The sequence below is a fragment of the Pan troglodytes genome, chromosome 13 (genome assembly GCF_028858775.2).
Source record: "Pan troglodytes isolate AG18354 chromosome 13, NHGRI_mPanTro3-v2.0_pri, whole genome shotgun sequence".
NCBI classification, from domain to species: domain Eukaryota; kingdom Metazoa; phylum Chordata; class Mammalia; order Primates; family Hominidae; genus Pan; species Pan troglodytes.
The window spans coordinates 53,985,842-54,002,075 of record NC_072411.2 but is presented as its reverse complement, the minus strand read 5'-3'; the positions used below and the strand labels follow the sequence as shown (position 1 = coordinate 54,002,075).

The following is a 16,234-nucleotide window of genomic DNA, read 5'->3' as shown; positions in this document are numbered from 1 at the left end:
AGCAGAAAGCTAATATCATTCTGGGGCTTGCTGGCTGCTGTGTAAATGTTCTCTGTGTAGTTTATAGGTAACTAAAATTATTTATTGTCAAGCAAAAAAGAAATTAGGGTGATGGCAAAGCATTCAAGAGTGTAGGCTGTTTGAATTTATACATTACCGGGTCCACGTTTGATCTCACCAGGGGTAACTGCTCCTTGCAGACTGGTTTAAACTATGCAGAAAGTGCCTATGTTTTCCAATAGCAGGGTTCATAGAAAAGCCTCATTCATTATATAATACACATTGTTTGTTGAGCTAGCATGAATGGAAGTTCCTAAGCTGTGGCTGTATTATTATGTGCTTTCTGGCCAAACAAGCAGTGCAGATATACTGCTTCTTTGTTAAGGAAATCAGATGCTAGGCTTGTGGCCATACAGCACCCCAGTGCAGAGGCAGTGGGCAGTGTTCCTATACTCTACCTTGGAAGAGCGAAGCAGACTCACGTGTGTTTTGGGTTAGAGAACTGGACTCCTTCTCCCCCCTAGGTCAGGCTCATGCAATCTGTTAAAATCAGGATGAAATAATTTCCTGAAATCCCTGAAATCATACCACAGAGTGCTAGCTCTTAAATATAAGGTAAAGCTGATAATTGAATCTTTCTTTTGACTCTTGCTGGTGGTAGTTCCTATTTTTTTCATCAATACACAGAAACCTCGCAAGGTAGAATGGCTGGGGGTGGTTAATGGGAAGTGCTGTGGGGAGTCTGAATTTTATGTGAGTGCAGTGCCAATACATGTTGCTACATTTGAAACAGGAGTGTGTTATATAAGATTCTCTGGCTAAACCACCAAATAAACAGGTTATAACAACAACAACAAAAAAAACCCCTGTGGTATACGTCAATGCAGACGTATATGTCTAATGATGTGCTATCCATGAAAGATAGAAATCCTCAGTTCTGTTAAGGCATTCCATTTTTCCTTCCTGTCTGTGTGTTTGCTCTAACTCTAACTCTGTTTCCGCAAAGTCTCTCTGCGTGTTGCCCAACGTGCTCATAAATGATCAGACTGTCAGTGTATTGCAAGGGACTGTAGTCTGAAACATTGGTGGCTGAAATCAAGAAGGTCCACACTTGCAGGTGGGGTGGGGGAATGGCAAAGGCAATTACAGGAGTTCAGTAAGCCAGCTTCCTGGGCTGGGTTCTTCAGAAGGCCTGATCACTTCTTCTACCCCTTCTCTGCTCACTCAGTTATGAAACCTATGATGCCTTGTGAATTGTAAGTTTTATTTTCGGCCATTGATTTTAAACTTGGGCAGGCAGAGAATTGCACCGAAGTGGACTGGAGTCATTTTAGAAATGCCTGTAGGAACTGGCTGCTGTGAAGAGTTGGCTAGGAACTAATAAATCCAGCTCCTTGTTCTCCAGAACTGTATACATTTCAGATGCACTGGTTCAGAGGGGAGCCATTATAAGTATGAAAACATTTTTTTTTTTTTTTTTTGCCTTTGGGTCCAGTGTCACAGGACAGCTGAGTTTTTCTGTAAGATGGGAAGTGAAGAGTGCAGTGACTTGACTCAGTGTCGGTAGTTGATGGCGGGTAGTGCTAGGTACTGCAGTGGTGTACTCCTGGTGACTCAGTGGTGGCCAGCAGGCTGAGATCCTCTGGGCTGTGCACATCCGTGGAGGTGAGGAAGGTGGGAAACGTGAGGAGTGGAGTTGGGCATCTGGCCAATCCTCAGTTGAGAGTGTGGGAGGCTTTCAGGTGGGCGGGATTGAAACCGTGTCACATAAATCAGAGGGGAAGACAGAGATGTTCGGAGGGGTGAACTGACTCTGAATGCTTATTTGAGTTTATTTGTTTTTATAAGGAAGAATAATGTGATGTGTTACCCAAGATGGTGTGAACAGAGCTTCAAGCCAATGGAGAAGACTAGGCCTAAATAGCTGACCTGGTGAAGTGACACATAAAGCCACACCTGGAGTGCCACCTCCTCAGCAGTCTTTCTCAGTGCCAATGCATTTATGGCTGTAAGTGTGGGGGGTTGTCCAGATGGAAGCAGAGCTCTCGGAACAGGTCTGGTGGATAGGCGTGGAAAGGCTTTTCTCAGATGGCCAGCTGCAGTCCGAGAATATATAGGCACTAAAAGCTGAGTACGGCACTTCGGTTGGGGGTGGGGGTTGGGGAACCATCCGCATATGTCCTACCGTTCTGTGCTGTTGAAAATGTCTTTGTGGGGTGTGTGGGGGTTAACTTGTGATAAGTGATTATTTTCAATGTTTTCACACAGTAAGCTTGTAATAAGATCATCTTGCCTAGGGACTATTTTATTCCGAATAAGAATAAAACATTATTATACACTGTTAGCACCTCACATCCCCACAGTAGGAGAGAGATGTTGGTACTGTGATGCAAGGCCTTTCTTAAGAGTTTGGTCCAAAAGTAGATGTTATGCTCCCAGTGCCCTAGATTTTAGTTTGTAACCTCCGTGTTTCACATACTCTATATGTGAAGAGAGAGGAAAAAGAAACATGCCGAAACACACTTGAGTCAGGCATTTTAGATTCTTGAGTCCTGTGGAGCCTTTTTGGGCAAGTCCATTAACTTCTGCTTTGGTGTCCAGGAGGGTAGTTAAGAATCTGGATTACAAGGAAGTGCAAAAGATCATTCAGTGCCCCACAGCAGGGCCCCGCTTCCGAATAGGAGATTTCACACAGAATGTCACCTTACTTCTTGTATTACCTTGACATAGATGATGGAGTGTGTGCTTCCAGATGAACCCATACCTAGCCCAGGCTGGTTCCAGTGGATCATGCACATCGACTCTTCCTACATTAGCTGCTATATAAGAGCTGCCTATTCTACCTTCACTGTCCCCACTGTGTGTTAATACAAGTTCTAGTGGCCAAGATTTTTTTCATGGACTGAGCCCCCCATGTACACTATACTATGTGTTTTCATCTGATTTGCAGTAGATTTCATTAGACCTGCTCTTTAGTGTGTACGTGTATTTCATAAATGGATTCATTGTGTATTTTGATGTTTGTGGAATTATTCTGGAAATAGATTTATTTTTTCATTCATCAGGTTTATTACACAAACTGAGGGATATTCTTATGGGGATCCATGGACGCAGCAGAGAAAGTTACCAAAAACCTACCACCCAGAAATAGTCACTGTTAATATATTGCTACACACCCTTTCAGATGGTCAATCCACATATATGTAAATAGGTCAGTTTCAACCTGCTACTGTGTGTTGCACCCTATTCTGTCAAATGCTGTTCTTACTTGAGAAAATGTTGAGCATACTAGGACTAGAACTGGCCTGCACAGGAGACACTTTGCAAAATTTAAAGCTCCTACGTGGACCTTCTGGAATTGTGAGTAGCTTGAAATACGGATTCTTAGGGTATATTGTACAGTGATGCTGGGGTTAGTTGCACATAGGAGTAATAGTTCATTTCTCTGACACAATTGCTTCCATTTCCAAATGCTTAAATTCTAAAGCATTTAGAAAGAGGGACCTGATCTTTTCCTGTGAAAAAGATGATCAGATCATCATTCAGGGCAATTTCCAGAGAGGAAAATATAGGCTTTAAGTGTTTTCAATCATAGAAAGGAATCATAATATATTGATTAATACTGTTAGAAATTTTATGTATGTAAAAGTTACAGCAAAGTAAATTTTACAAACTTAATATGTATGTATAACAATATCTGAGTGTATATATAAAAGCACATATTTAAATTTACATGTACGTACACATTATTATAAGAATAGCTTTGTGTTAAACTATTTATTTTCTATAAGCTGTGGAACTATGTATGTTTGTCTCAATGTCTGTGCACCTCTGCATGCATGCGTACTGTTCACCCTCGTACCTTCACCTACATTCATATACAGATATGTTCCATGCATCGCTAATTGATGGTTAATGCTAAGTGGGAGATTTCTACTGTGGAGCTTTTGGAGACGGAAAATTAGCTGCTTTTGATGTGAACAAAGATACCCAAGAGAGTTGAAAGGCAAAGCAGCCTCAAGAGAATAAAGGATTGCTCCTTTCAAAGATATAGTAAAGTTATTTTAAATATGAAGATATATCCTTGTGCTTGCTAGGGAGGCGGATAGACTTCAGACAGAAGGATTAATATGTTTAGGGGCCTTCAGAAGACACTTTAGGGATTTAAGGATTAGATTTCTTTTGGAAACAAGAAGGCCAGAGGTCTCTATGGTTTGGTGGATCAGAGCATCTCTTCTGGAGTCAAAAAGTCTTTCTGGCCTATTTATAGAGAATGAGGACTCATCTGTAAGAGAATCCAAGGACTGGATGTTGGCATCTCTGACCACAGAAGAAAACCAAATGTTGCTCCTGGTTTGTGTAAGGAATTTGACTGAGAAAAATCAAGTTGTTTTACTCAGCTGAGCTATGTTGGTGTTTGGCTAGGGTGTGTTAAGTAAATGACAAACAGGGCTTTCTCTTCAATCAGCAATGATGGTTTTCTAAAATATATATTGAAATTATTTCTAGATATAATTGGCATGGAGCCAAAGAGAGAAATTCCTTGAATCGATCAGATCCCATGAATTTGCTGTTCCAGCTTGTCAGTCTTGCTGCTTTCTTGTTAATTTTCTATTTTTGAGTCACAGAGGCAAGAATTCGGATCAATCCTCGCCAGGTACTTCCATGTCTCCTTTTCTGCTGCTGTTATTATTATTATTAGATTATGATGAGTCAATCCAGGATTTTAGAATATGGCCTTGTGACTCCCTTTGTATGTACTCAATGGACATTCCATTATTCTGTGGTGCAAGACATTCTGTAAAAGGGTCAGCAATAACCGTGAAAAACCATTATTTTAGGGTGAAGGTGGGGAGGCTTCCCATTGCCTTAGCTCTTCTCTTTCTGTGGGGTTCAGCTTGGACCTTATTTCTATGTCAACAGTTCTCCCATTCTGGTCACTGTCTCCCCTTTACTGTCTCTTACTCAGGTGAACAAGGCCACTTAAGGAGGACAAGAGGATATAACCGGACTGGTTATCATTGTTCATTCTCTTCTCTTCCCTCTCCCACTAGTCCTTTAAAATAATCATGAAGCCATGAACTCAGATATCCATGACATTAAGTTAAAAATTGTACCAAGGAAGCGCTACAGATATAGGCTATGTGTTCTCATCTACATCGGCTGATTTAGGGGCCTTTCATGTGTTTGCATCAGGCTCTGGCGGCTGTGAAAACAGCAACAGCTGTAACCTGCCACACTAGAAAAAATACATTCATTGGGTGGATCCCCGAGTTCTCACAGGAGGCTGGGGCACTGCCGTGTAAAGCTAGCGCCCGGTCCTCAGAACAACTTAGTGTGTAAAACCTAAGGGAGCTTACAGTTCATATAAAATAATGACAACTTTGAGCTTTTTAAGACTTTGAAGGGCGTGAGTCTAAGATAAAACTGTGTGGCTATTTTTACAGCATGTATTGGTATGCCAAAAGAAGGTAGCCCAGATAGCTCACGTGACAATTTTTGAGATCTAAATAGACCACTACTTGCTCTTGCTCTGCATTTTATATTCTTTTATAACATAACTATATAGTTTTAGTTATAAATATTTTCCTCTCTTTTTAAATGGTGCCACATTATCAGTACTTCCTGTGTCCTTTTTTTTCTTTTGTGTCTGTCATGAGAAATATTGAAAAGTCTTATATTTAAAACAGGATGTTTTCAATTTGCTTTTAGCTTTTTCATTCAGAGGAGTTGATCCAAGGGATCCACTCGGACACGGAGATTGGCAACTGTCAAGTACTCAGGAGCTTGTCTGTGTAGTTTGTGGAAAAAAAAAAACAAGTTCTCTTATTTTGCCTTTCTTATGCCTGTTATTCCTTAATCTCTCTTTTCTTTTTAGCCTGAGCATCATATAGGAAAAAGATTCTGACCTTCTACGTTATTACTCTATTGGCAGCTTTGTTGAAAAGTTTGGTGAGTGATAAGGTTGTAGCTGAAATTGTTTCTAGATCTTTTTAAATTTCCATAAGACTTAAATTTTGCCTTCTATTGGGCATATCTATCAGCCAGGAAAATTTCTGTTTTACTTTTTGTACTTTGTATTATGAAAAAATGTTGTAGTATAATAGTGTCATGATTGAAAGTGGAGACAGACCAGGCGCGGTGGCTCACACCTGTAATCTCAGCACTTTAGGAGGCACAGATGGGCAGATTGCTTGAGCTCAGGAGTTTGAGACCAGTCTGGGAAACATGGCAAAACCCCACCTTTGCAAAAAAATAAAAAAGATTAGTGGGGCATGGTGGCATGTGCCTGTAGTCCTAGCTACTCAGGAAGCTGAGGCAGGAGGATCGCTTGAGCCCAGGAGGTTGAGGCTTCAGTGAGGCGTGATCATGCCACTGCACTTCAGGCTTGGTGACAGAATGAGACCCTGTCTCAAAAAAAAAAAAAAAAAAAAAATGTGGAGACAGCGCCATATTGCCAGGGATTGAATCCTGACTTTCCTTTTCCTACTACGTGGCCATGGGCATATTTCTTAAACTTTCTGTGCCTTGGTTTCCTCATCCCTGTCAATAATAATATAACTTACTTTTTGGGTGGTTTTGAAGATTAAGTTAGTTAATGTGTATAAAGCCCTTAAAATCAGATATATATTATCTACCATTATTGTTATACATATAATGAATATACTTACAGTTTCAGTAACTAAATATGCTCCTTCTTCTATAGGTTCTGATAGTCCCACTAAGTTTTTTGGTTTATTTTCAGAGCCCTTGCATGGTTTTTGACAGTGATTTCCAACAATCTTATAGTGGTTGACAGGTGAAAGAATTCAGTAATCCCCAAAGGCCTTATGATTAGTTCATTGTATTTTGTTTTAGAAAAGCATGTGGTAAAGTGTAATTGAAATAATGCTGGGAGGCCGGGCGCAGTGGCTCACACCTGTAATCCCAGCACTTTGGGAGGCTGAGGTGGGTGGATCGTGAGGTCAGGAGTTTGAGACCAGCCTGGCCAAGATGGTGAAACCCCATCTGTACTAAAAATATAAAAATTAGTTGGGCGTGGTGGTGCGTGCCTGTAATCCCAGGTACCCAGGAGACTGAGGCAGGAGAATCACTTGAACCCTGGGAGGCAGAGGTTGCAGTAAGCCAAGATCACGCCATTACACTCCAGCCTGGGCGACAAAAGCAAAACTCCATCTTAAAAAATAAATAAATAAAAGAAAAAAGAAAGAAAGAAAGAACGCTGGGAGTTGGGAATCTTGGTCTTTGCCACTTCTTAACAGTGACCGTGGGCAAGTCACTTAATCTCTGACTCTGTAATCCTCAGTTTTTCCCTGGTATAAAATGAAGACATTTGAGTAGATCATTTTCTAAGGTTTCTTCACATGTAAAATTTTGTACTTTTTGCTGATAAGCAGTTTCTTCAGTTAAGATAAAAATGTCACCATATGCCATTTGCTTTTTAAAATGATCAATTACCACGGTGTTTTGTACATACTGAGTAAGGTATCAGTGTTCGGACCTTGAGTCTGGATGTTTGGCCTTTTCAGAATCTTTGAAGGAAGCAGGTATGTGTGGTACATATCTTTGAGTAGAGTAGATGTTTGAAAAGGAAAATGTTTTAAGACTTTTAATTCTAGAAGCCAAAAAGGATGCTTTGTCTATTGCTTGTTCGCTTGCCAGTACCCATGGTGCACTTCCAGCCCACAGTGATTTGAGCTTGGAAACACTTGAATCTCATCTCTAAGAAAAAAAAATCAAAAGCAAAAGCTTTCTGAGAAGTAAATTTCTCCTAACTCTTACTAGTGATTGAGGAAAGGTAATTTTGCTTTAAATTATTTTTGCTTCTTGGCTAAGGTATCTGAGCTCTACACTACCAGAGTATTGATATAAAAATATTTTAAATTATTGTTTTGTGATTATCCTGCCTAATCATCAAGAATATTTGTTGTTCAGTGTTTTCTTGCTTTACAGAATTTTCTTCAGCTCATTATTATTATCCTTTGGGATATCCTAAAACCAATAATTCATCAGTTGAAAAACCCCAGGAATACAATCAATTCTAGGAGACAGTCATTAATTTTAAAAGTCATTCATTACTTTTAAAAGGAATAATTGTGCCTCACCTGGTTAAGTTCCCTCTATGATAAAGTGAAAGGATGCAAAGATGAGAGAGAAAAAGTCAGTCCTGACTTGAGCCCAATCTCTCAAACATCCCTTTAAATAATGTTTGCATGAAGTAAGGGCTGGAGGCAAGTATTTGTCAAGCTAAAAAACTATGGTGAATGTCATGCTAAAATGGTTAGTGCATAAACAGATTAGTTCCCTAGCTTATTTCCAAAGAGTTATTATTGATAGCTTAATATCATCTAACTTCAAATGGTGTCCTGGAGATTAATGTCTTGGGGTTTACTTGATTCAATGGTTCTGTTGATCCAAGTGATAGAATTAAGAACCTGTTGATCAAATTTTCAAATCATCTCACTTGATCATGTTGTTAACGCTTCGAATATAGGAACGGAACCAAGGTGAAGTTGATAAGGTAGGGGAGCACAGAAAATTTAATTATGATGCACAGGGCCCTTTGTGAAGTGCTAGGATATTGCAGAGCAGGGTAAGGAATGAAAGCACACAGATCAAGGAAGGCTGGGTAGACATTGGATTTCAAAAAGAAAAGACCACATGATAGTCACATTTCATATTTAGTTAACTAAAACCCAAAAATTTGGTACATAAAACATAATGCATATTCCTAGAGTGCCAATGGCGGTATTTTTCTGTATTGTAAAAATCCCTAAAGTCATATTTTGTACTTTATTGATCCAAAGGCACACTTTTCCTCCCATGTTTAACATGTCTAACACAGGGCTACATCTTAAAACTAATGTTGTCTTGCAGTTTTATTGGCAGCTTTTTCCCCTTAGTGGTACATAATCTAATGTTGAATCTTAAAAATATTGATATCTCAAATTCAGTGAAATGGGAATATTTGGGGGAAAAATCTTTAAACAATACAAAACCATAGAGTGTAAAAAATTAGTCTTCCTTGATGACATCCTAATCTGCTGTCCTCCCCACTGGTAGCCATTCTTAACAATTCAGTGGATATCCATTTCTATGCATTGACAAACAGGAATATTTAGAAAAATGTACTTACAAGCAAACATGTCATATTTGTAATCTTTAAAAATGCAAATAAGATCATAATAAATATTATTATTCTGACTTGCTTTCTTTACCTGAAAATGTACTGTGGATTTTTTTTTTTCATATCAATTGATCCTTCTTAATAAAAAGTGACATAATTGCTGTGCAGCGTGGTTTAGCCATGATGAATTTTTCCCACTGATAGAGATTTAGACTATTTTTCATTTTTCAGTCCTACAGTTAAATGCTACAGTTAACATTCTTTTTTTTTTTTTTTTTTTCTGTGAGACAGAGTCTTGCTCTGTTGGCCAGGTTGGAGTGCAGTGGCACGATCTTGGCTCGCTGCGACCTCCGTCTCCCGGGCTCAAGCAATTCTCCTGCCTCAGCCTCCTGAGTAGCTGGGATTACAGGTGTGTGCCACCACGCCCAGCTAATTTTTGTATTTTTAGTAGAGATAAGGTTTCACCATGTTGGTCAGGCTGGTCTCGAACTCCTGACCTCAGGTAATCCACCTGCCTCGGCCTCCCAAAGTGCTGGGATTACAGGCGTAAACCACTGCGCCTGGCCCAACATTCTTTTACATGAATCTTTGTGTACACATGGAACATTTCTCCAAAACAGCTTCTTAGAAGCAAAATTACTGGATCAAAGGATTAACACATTTTAAGATGTATATATATTGGTGAGCATTGTAAAACATTTTTACATTATACATTCTTTTTTGGTTCAGAAAAAAAACAATTTAGTTCAACCTTTTTAACTTGAAATGTAAGACTTCAAAGAAGTTTCTTGATTGTGGAGAGCAACTTTAGGATATGACCTCCAGATTCTATAGGAAGAATTTATTTACTCTCTGTTGTAATAATTTGTTTTGGTTTAAAAATAACACACAAAAACTTGGGAAGTTTCATATGCCCGCATCATATCAAAGATGAAACAGTTGAGGCCCAGAGAGATTAGGCCACTTGTTTAGAATGACGCAATCTGTAGTAGAAGTGGACCTAGAGCCTTCCTCACATTTTTTTTTTTTTTTTTTTTTTTTTTTTTTTTTTTTTTTTTGAGACGGTGTCTTTCTCTGTCGCCCAGGCTGGAGTGCAGTGGCGCAGTCTCGGCTCACTACAAGCTCCGTCTCCCAGGTTCACGCCATTCTCCTGCCTTAGCCTCCCATGTAGCTGGGACTACAGGTGCCCGTCACCACGCCTGGCTAATTTTTTGTATTTTTAGTAGAGACGGGGTTTCACTGTGTTAGCCAGGATGGTCTCGATCTCCTGACCTTGTGATCTGCCCGCATTGGCCTCCCAAAGTACTGGGATTACAGACGTGAGCCACCGCGCCCAGCCCACGTTTCTTTCTAGAGCAATATTCTTTTTATGATGCCAAATTCCAAGGTTAGTACTATAAAAAAATGGAATAAACCTGAAGAGTGGTATAATAGTATAATTTGTATGGTGCTTGACAGCTTACAAAACAGTTGGGAGTTGGGAGAATCTCCAAAACAGAGATTGGATTGCTCTCTGACCCAAATGGTGAGAACTTTATCTACTTATAGACCAGATTTGCTTCCCAATTTCTTTCAAGCGTTTGTTTGATGTTGCTTTATGATATGGTTTGAAGTCCCAAGTCGCTGATGGATTAGAATGATAATACACCCATAAAACTTAAATGAACATAAAATTTCAATGCTAGAGAATGTCACAGGGAAATGTTAGTGTTCTCATGATTTGTATGCAGGTCTTGATGACAGTTGCAAGTTACTGCTACATTTGGCCTTAGCCATGAGCATCCGAATTTCATTTTTATTCTCTGCCTTTCTCATTTATGATTCATCTCCATGAGCTTCCAATTCAAAGAAACATTTGCATGATTCAGTAGCAATATTTTTTAAAAGGTAAAAGGAACAGCAGTATTTGTAAAAGGTACGAGGAACTGTAAGTTCTGGGGGTGGGGGTGGAGAGTGTCCCTGACAACATGCTCAAATTAGGATAAATTGAGAGGGTTTAATAAAATGAAAAGGTATTGGTAGGGTGCAAGGAAACCACAAGGGATAGTGCTGTACCCCCATGGCTAGTAAGTGCACTCCCAGAAAGGGTGTGGTTATAGGAACCTGGGAGGACTGAGTTGCATCCAGAAAGCTACCTTGAGAAGGATGCAGCTTTCCCTGTGGATGGATACAGCCAGCTTTGAAGCATCCCACAAGGAGGAAGCCAGAGAATAAATACCCTAATCTTAGTCTCCCTTACTCTGATCCCTGCTAGGGTGCCTTTTGGCCAAACTCAGCCAGAAGCCAAAGAGCAGAGCTTACCGGTTAGCCATGCAGTGCAATAGCAGAGTGGGGAAGGATGAAGGGTGGTTTAGAGAGGTGATTTGGTTCCATCTGTATTACTGTATTGTCTGAGTGTATATTCACATAAGTTGATGAAAGCATGCAATTGGGAGACATTCTTTTTTTATTTTTTTTGAGACAGGGTCTTCCTCTGTTGCCCAGTCTGGAGAGCAGTGGCGCAATCATGGCTCACTGCAGCCTTGGACCTCCTGGGCTGAAGTGATCCTCCCACCTCATTCTCTTGAGTAGCTGGGACTACAGGTGCATGCCATCATGCCTGGCTAATTTTTTATTTTTTTGTAGAGGTAGGGTCTCACTGTGTTGCCCAGGCGGATCTTGTACTCCTGGGCTCAAGCAGTCCTCCTGCCTCGGCTTCCCAAAGTGCTAAGATTACAGCCATAAGCCACTGCACTCAGCCTGAAGCCATTCTTAAAGCACACCTCTGAAGACGCTGGTGAGGCTCTGAAGGAGCTCTTGTTGGTCATCTTCCTTTGGAGATGTGTGTTGGCTTTCATATGTGGGAATAGTTTCACTGCAATCAGTCTCCTGGGTTTTAATTCCTGTACTGTTGCTTTGATGAAGACCTTGAGCACTTCAACAAAATGTCTAGCAATAGGAGCAAATAAAAGATTTAAATGTTAGTTTTGTGGAGAAAGCTTGAGAAGCTAAGCTAAGAGGGCTTCCATGACTGCCTTCAAATACCCAGAGGTCTCTGTGGAGAATGAGAAGATAAAGGAAAGTGCGAATGAGACCAACTTGTGGCTTAGATGTGCTCCATTGTCATGGCCAGGCCAGAATAATTTTTGGGATCTCTCCAAATGTCATCACGTTGTGATTCCCACCACATATAATAGTGAGAGAAGTGGTGGGAACAGGGATTAGCAATGTGAGATTTTTACAGTTCTGATGACAGCCTCCTTATTAAAAGATATATTGACCGGGCAGGGGTGGGAATGCTAAGAGGAGCATTTCCTTTACATGGATGATAATAGCTTGGAGGCCAAGTCTTGCCATTTTTAGTCAAGCTAAAACAGACCCCATGTGTCTGTATTTAAAAATCAACTTTGGCTACTGGTTTTACGGTGTGTAAAATATGTGAAAATCCATTGATTTACATGTATGATATGTGCACATTTCTATACATGTGTTATACTTTAATTAGAAATTTTGGGAGTGTCTTTTGGGGAAACAAGTGAAACTAATGGAATTCTGAAAGCTGTGATCAGGATTAAGATGGATATAATGAAGGCCCTTACTTTCCATTGCTAAGACTTACAAAATGTGGAAGGGAGTAGATTCATGCCCTCACTAGATGCTGGAATCCTGAGTGCAGAAAGAGCACTAACCCTTGACTGGTGGACCAGTTGGCCAAGGATTGGGACATGTAACCCATCACTGGGATATGGTAAGAGCATGCCCCTCCAGTCTCTGGAACAGAAGGTGCTCTCATTGGTGATGTTCACGGTGGCCTTTTGCTTCACTGCCCTCCCTGGGACCAATCGCGATAGTGGTGGTTATGTGCCCAAGCCAGCAGATACCTCCCCTCTCTGAATAGCCATGATTCTTAAGATAAGGTGAACTCGGGGGAAGTAGATTTTCTCCTTGCTTTTAGCGGTGTCTGCAGGGTCAAAGCCAGGCTGTTCTCAGTGGTGAGAGCTGGTCCTTAGGCTTACAGAACCGTGCCAATGGCCACAGGAGAGAGTCAATTCCAGCAATAAGGAATAAAATGATTGCCATGAGTCTCAGTTGTGGTTTATTTTGATAAGATTCTAAGGTTCAGATGTTTACTCCTGGAAGGGTGTGTGCCTGGCATATGGTATACAGAGACACTCACTAGAGAGGTACTGCATATGTCTTTAAATATACGTAAGGGGCTTTCTGAAAGCTAAGCTAGCATACATATTATATGAAGACTGCTTGGATTGTTTCATTTTCACAGTTTAAGGACTTAAAATAATCTACTTAAAATTGATTTCTAATTTTTATAACTCAAATTCTTAAATTATTACTAGTGTAGAGTGCAGTGTTATAAGAACGGTGAGGCAGATCTTGTAACTGAAGTACACTGTTACCATTTGTTATGGGTGCTTTTCATCAGTTCAGCTGTAATATTTTGAATAACTATGTGTGTGTGTGAAACTCCTTGAATCAGAGCTACAATATAAAGAACTATGCAAATTATGCAAGATATTATAACACAACTTTATTAAGATTGAATAGTATGTTGATAAATATGATATTGTTCTGCTTTGGTTTTGAAATTACACAGGTATAAAAATAGCTAAAAAAACTGTTCCTCCCACATTCCAAATATAAAGTAGGTAAATTTACCCCTAAAATTTAAGAGCAAGAAAAAAAAGAGTCGGATACAAATAAGATAGAAAAAGGATGAGAAATGCATAATGTAGATTCTATGAATGTTTTGATTTATATTGCTTTTAACTAAAATATGTTCTGGCTGTAAGATGTACAACTAGTTGTTACATTTTTCATTTGAGTGCTGCATTTACATAGAGAAGCTGGCTTTCAAAATGCCAGCCAGCAGCCAACTCAAATGTGGAATATTTGAGTCTAACTTAGTGACTAGTTTTGTAAGATGTCTTGAGGAGGTTGGGGGAAGGGTACGCATGGGACACCTTGTTCTGGAAACTCAGCCAGAATTTTGTCAGCTGTGATTCATCTGATTCTTAGGGTATTTGAATTTCCAGTTCCTAATTTAGAGCTTGCAAAGATACTGTGAACCCGAAGCCTCACCTCCATGTATTTAATGGAAGATGTATAGTTTTGAAGTTCCAGATTGCCTTCCGGCAGAAAATGAGGACATTCAGCAGGCTCTGGCTATAAACTATATCATTTCTTTAGAAGTATAAAAAGTGTCCATTATCCTATCAGCATTTGTGTTAAATGACTTCTGAGATTCTCTAATCAAGGATGTTGATAGACTTTGGAAGCATTTCCCAGATTACTGATTGGGCCTTCCTCGAGGTCCTTAGACTCCAAGGAATTATTGGACCTGTCTGCTATACTGGGAACAGAACAGACACGGATAGGTAGTTGTTATCATTGTACCTACATTTAAAAATACCTAGCCTCCCATTTGAAAGGAGCCCTTTTTCTGTGATCACATACTGTATTGATGTTTCGCAGAACATACTGTGAGAGAAATTATTTGCAGTAGGTAATTGGGAGCCGTTGACAGATTTTTAAACTGGAAAGTGGTTTGATCAGCTGTGCATTGGTCAGGGTAGAAGATGGATTTGAGGAGAGGAAGAATTCAGGCAGGGAGTCCGAATAAAAAGCTGTGGAAATAGTACAGGTGTGAGCTGATGGAAGCCTGAACTAGGGCAGCAGTAGTGGGGATAGAGAGGAGGAGGTGAACTGAAAAAATATTTTAAGTCATAAATGCAGCAGGTTTAATGGCTAATTAGCTTATGAAGGAAGAGGAACTCCCACTTTTGGCTTAGGTGACTGACTGGTTGGACAGTGATGCCACTGAGATTGGGAAACTAGGCCATTTCTTCTGATATCTTTTCCACTGACCCTGGGGATCTCGGGTTAGAAGCCAGGTCCAGGATTGAAGGCCTCAACCCTTTAGCCATTGGTTTCTGGCTAAGAAAGTTACTGACTTCATCCCAAGATCATGAAATAGTTTCGTTCTAGACAGCTGGGACTCCCGGTTACCAGGAACTTGCTGCCAAATAATCGGTTACGGCTCTATCTGTTCTGGGTCTGTACCTATCCTTATATACCCTATTATGCCATGTTTGGAAACTATAGAGGAAGCTTGCCATATATTATCCTTTTACATTAAATATTTCTTTTTCTATTTAGAAGTAGATTGTAACATTTTCCAGAGTCTCTCATACTTCCTATATGTGGTAGATGAGTTTCTAGCCATTAATTTATGCGCCTGTTGATACATGTGAAAAAAACAGGTCCCTAGTCAAATAAGCTTGATAATCACCATACTCCGTCCCTTTCTCAAAAGATTCGCAGCACCCAGTAGCCCACTAATATCTCTTAGCATTCCACAATAAATAAACCAATTAAATTTTATTTAACCCAAAGATATTCCAAACTTACTTGATCTCAGAATCCATTTTTTTCCGTAAAGAATACCTATTAAGTACTTGAATAACTAGTATACTACAGAATACAATTAGGGAAATGCTGGTTTAGTTATTTACACCAGGCCTCATAATCACTGCAAACCATCTCAGTGTTGTAGACTGGAAGGATTTTGTGGGACAGAGTAAAGTTAACGTTAAATAGATACAGTATATATATTTCTGGGGCCTCCCTCTTAGGAGACTTTGATTCAGTTAGTTTGGAGTAAGGCTTAGGATTCATATTTTTGGCAAATGCTCCCCAAATCACTTTCATGTAAATTCTTTGAGAAATACTGGGTCAAATTATTGTCTTGGTCAGCTCGAGAGTTTGTGACAGTGCACACAGCACTTAGTTTCCCTGTTCTTTTAGCTTCTTGTCCACTTATTTGGGGTGGTAAGCACTTTGAAGTATGAATGTCTTTCTTTAAATAAAATGTAATTGGTTTATTCATCTCCCTATCCTTACCCTACCCTTGCTTGCCTCAAGACGGGCACTCAATAAATGGCTGTTGGAATGAATTGAAATTCAATAACTTTAATTCCTCCAGGAATCAAGAGGAATCTAGGGAATGGTCAGAAATGATTGAACACAATATATTTTATCAGGGATTCCCAAGGGACACACACACACACACACACACACACACACACACACACACACACACACACGCCCAGT

General features: G+C 39.9%; 1 protein-coding gene across 10 annotated transcripts in view; it reads left to right on the top strand.

Annotated features, from left to right (window-relative positions):
• CACNB4 (calcium voltage-gated channel auxiliary subunit beta 4) overlaps positions 1-16,234 on the top strand; it is a 263,187-nt gene that overhangs the window by 125,674 nt on the left and 121,279 nt on the right. For 3 of the 10 annotated variants that reach the window (XM_024354851.3, XM_063791193.1, XM_009443492.5), the window contains exon 2: positions 1,849-2,008. The exons of the other annotated variants lie outside the window; for them this stretch is intronic. In XM_024354851.3, coding sequence (XP_024210619.1) covers positions 2,003-2,008 — 6 coding nt within the window. In that variant the 5' untranslated portion in view covers positions 1,849-2,002. The remainder of the gene's footprint in view (positions 1-1,848; positions 2,009-16,234) is intronic. 10 annotated transcript variants of the gene reach the window in all.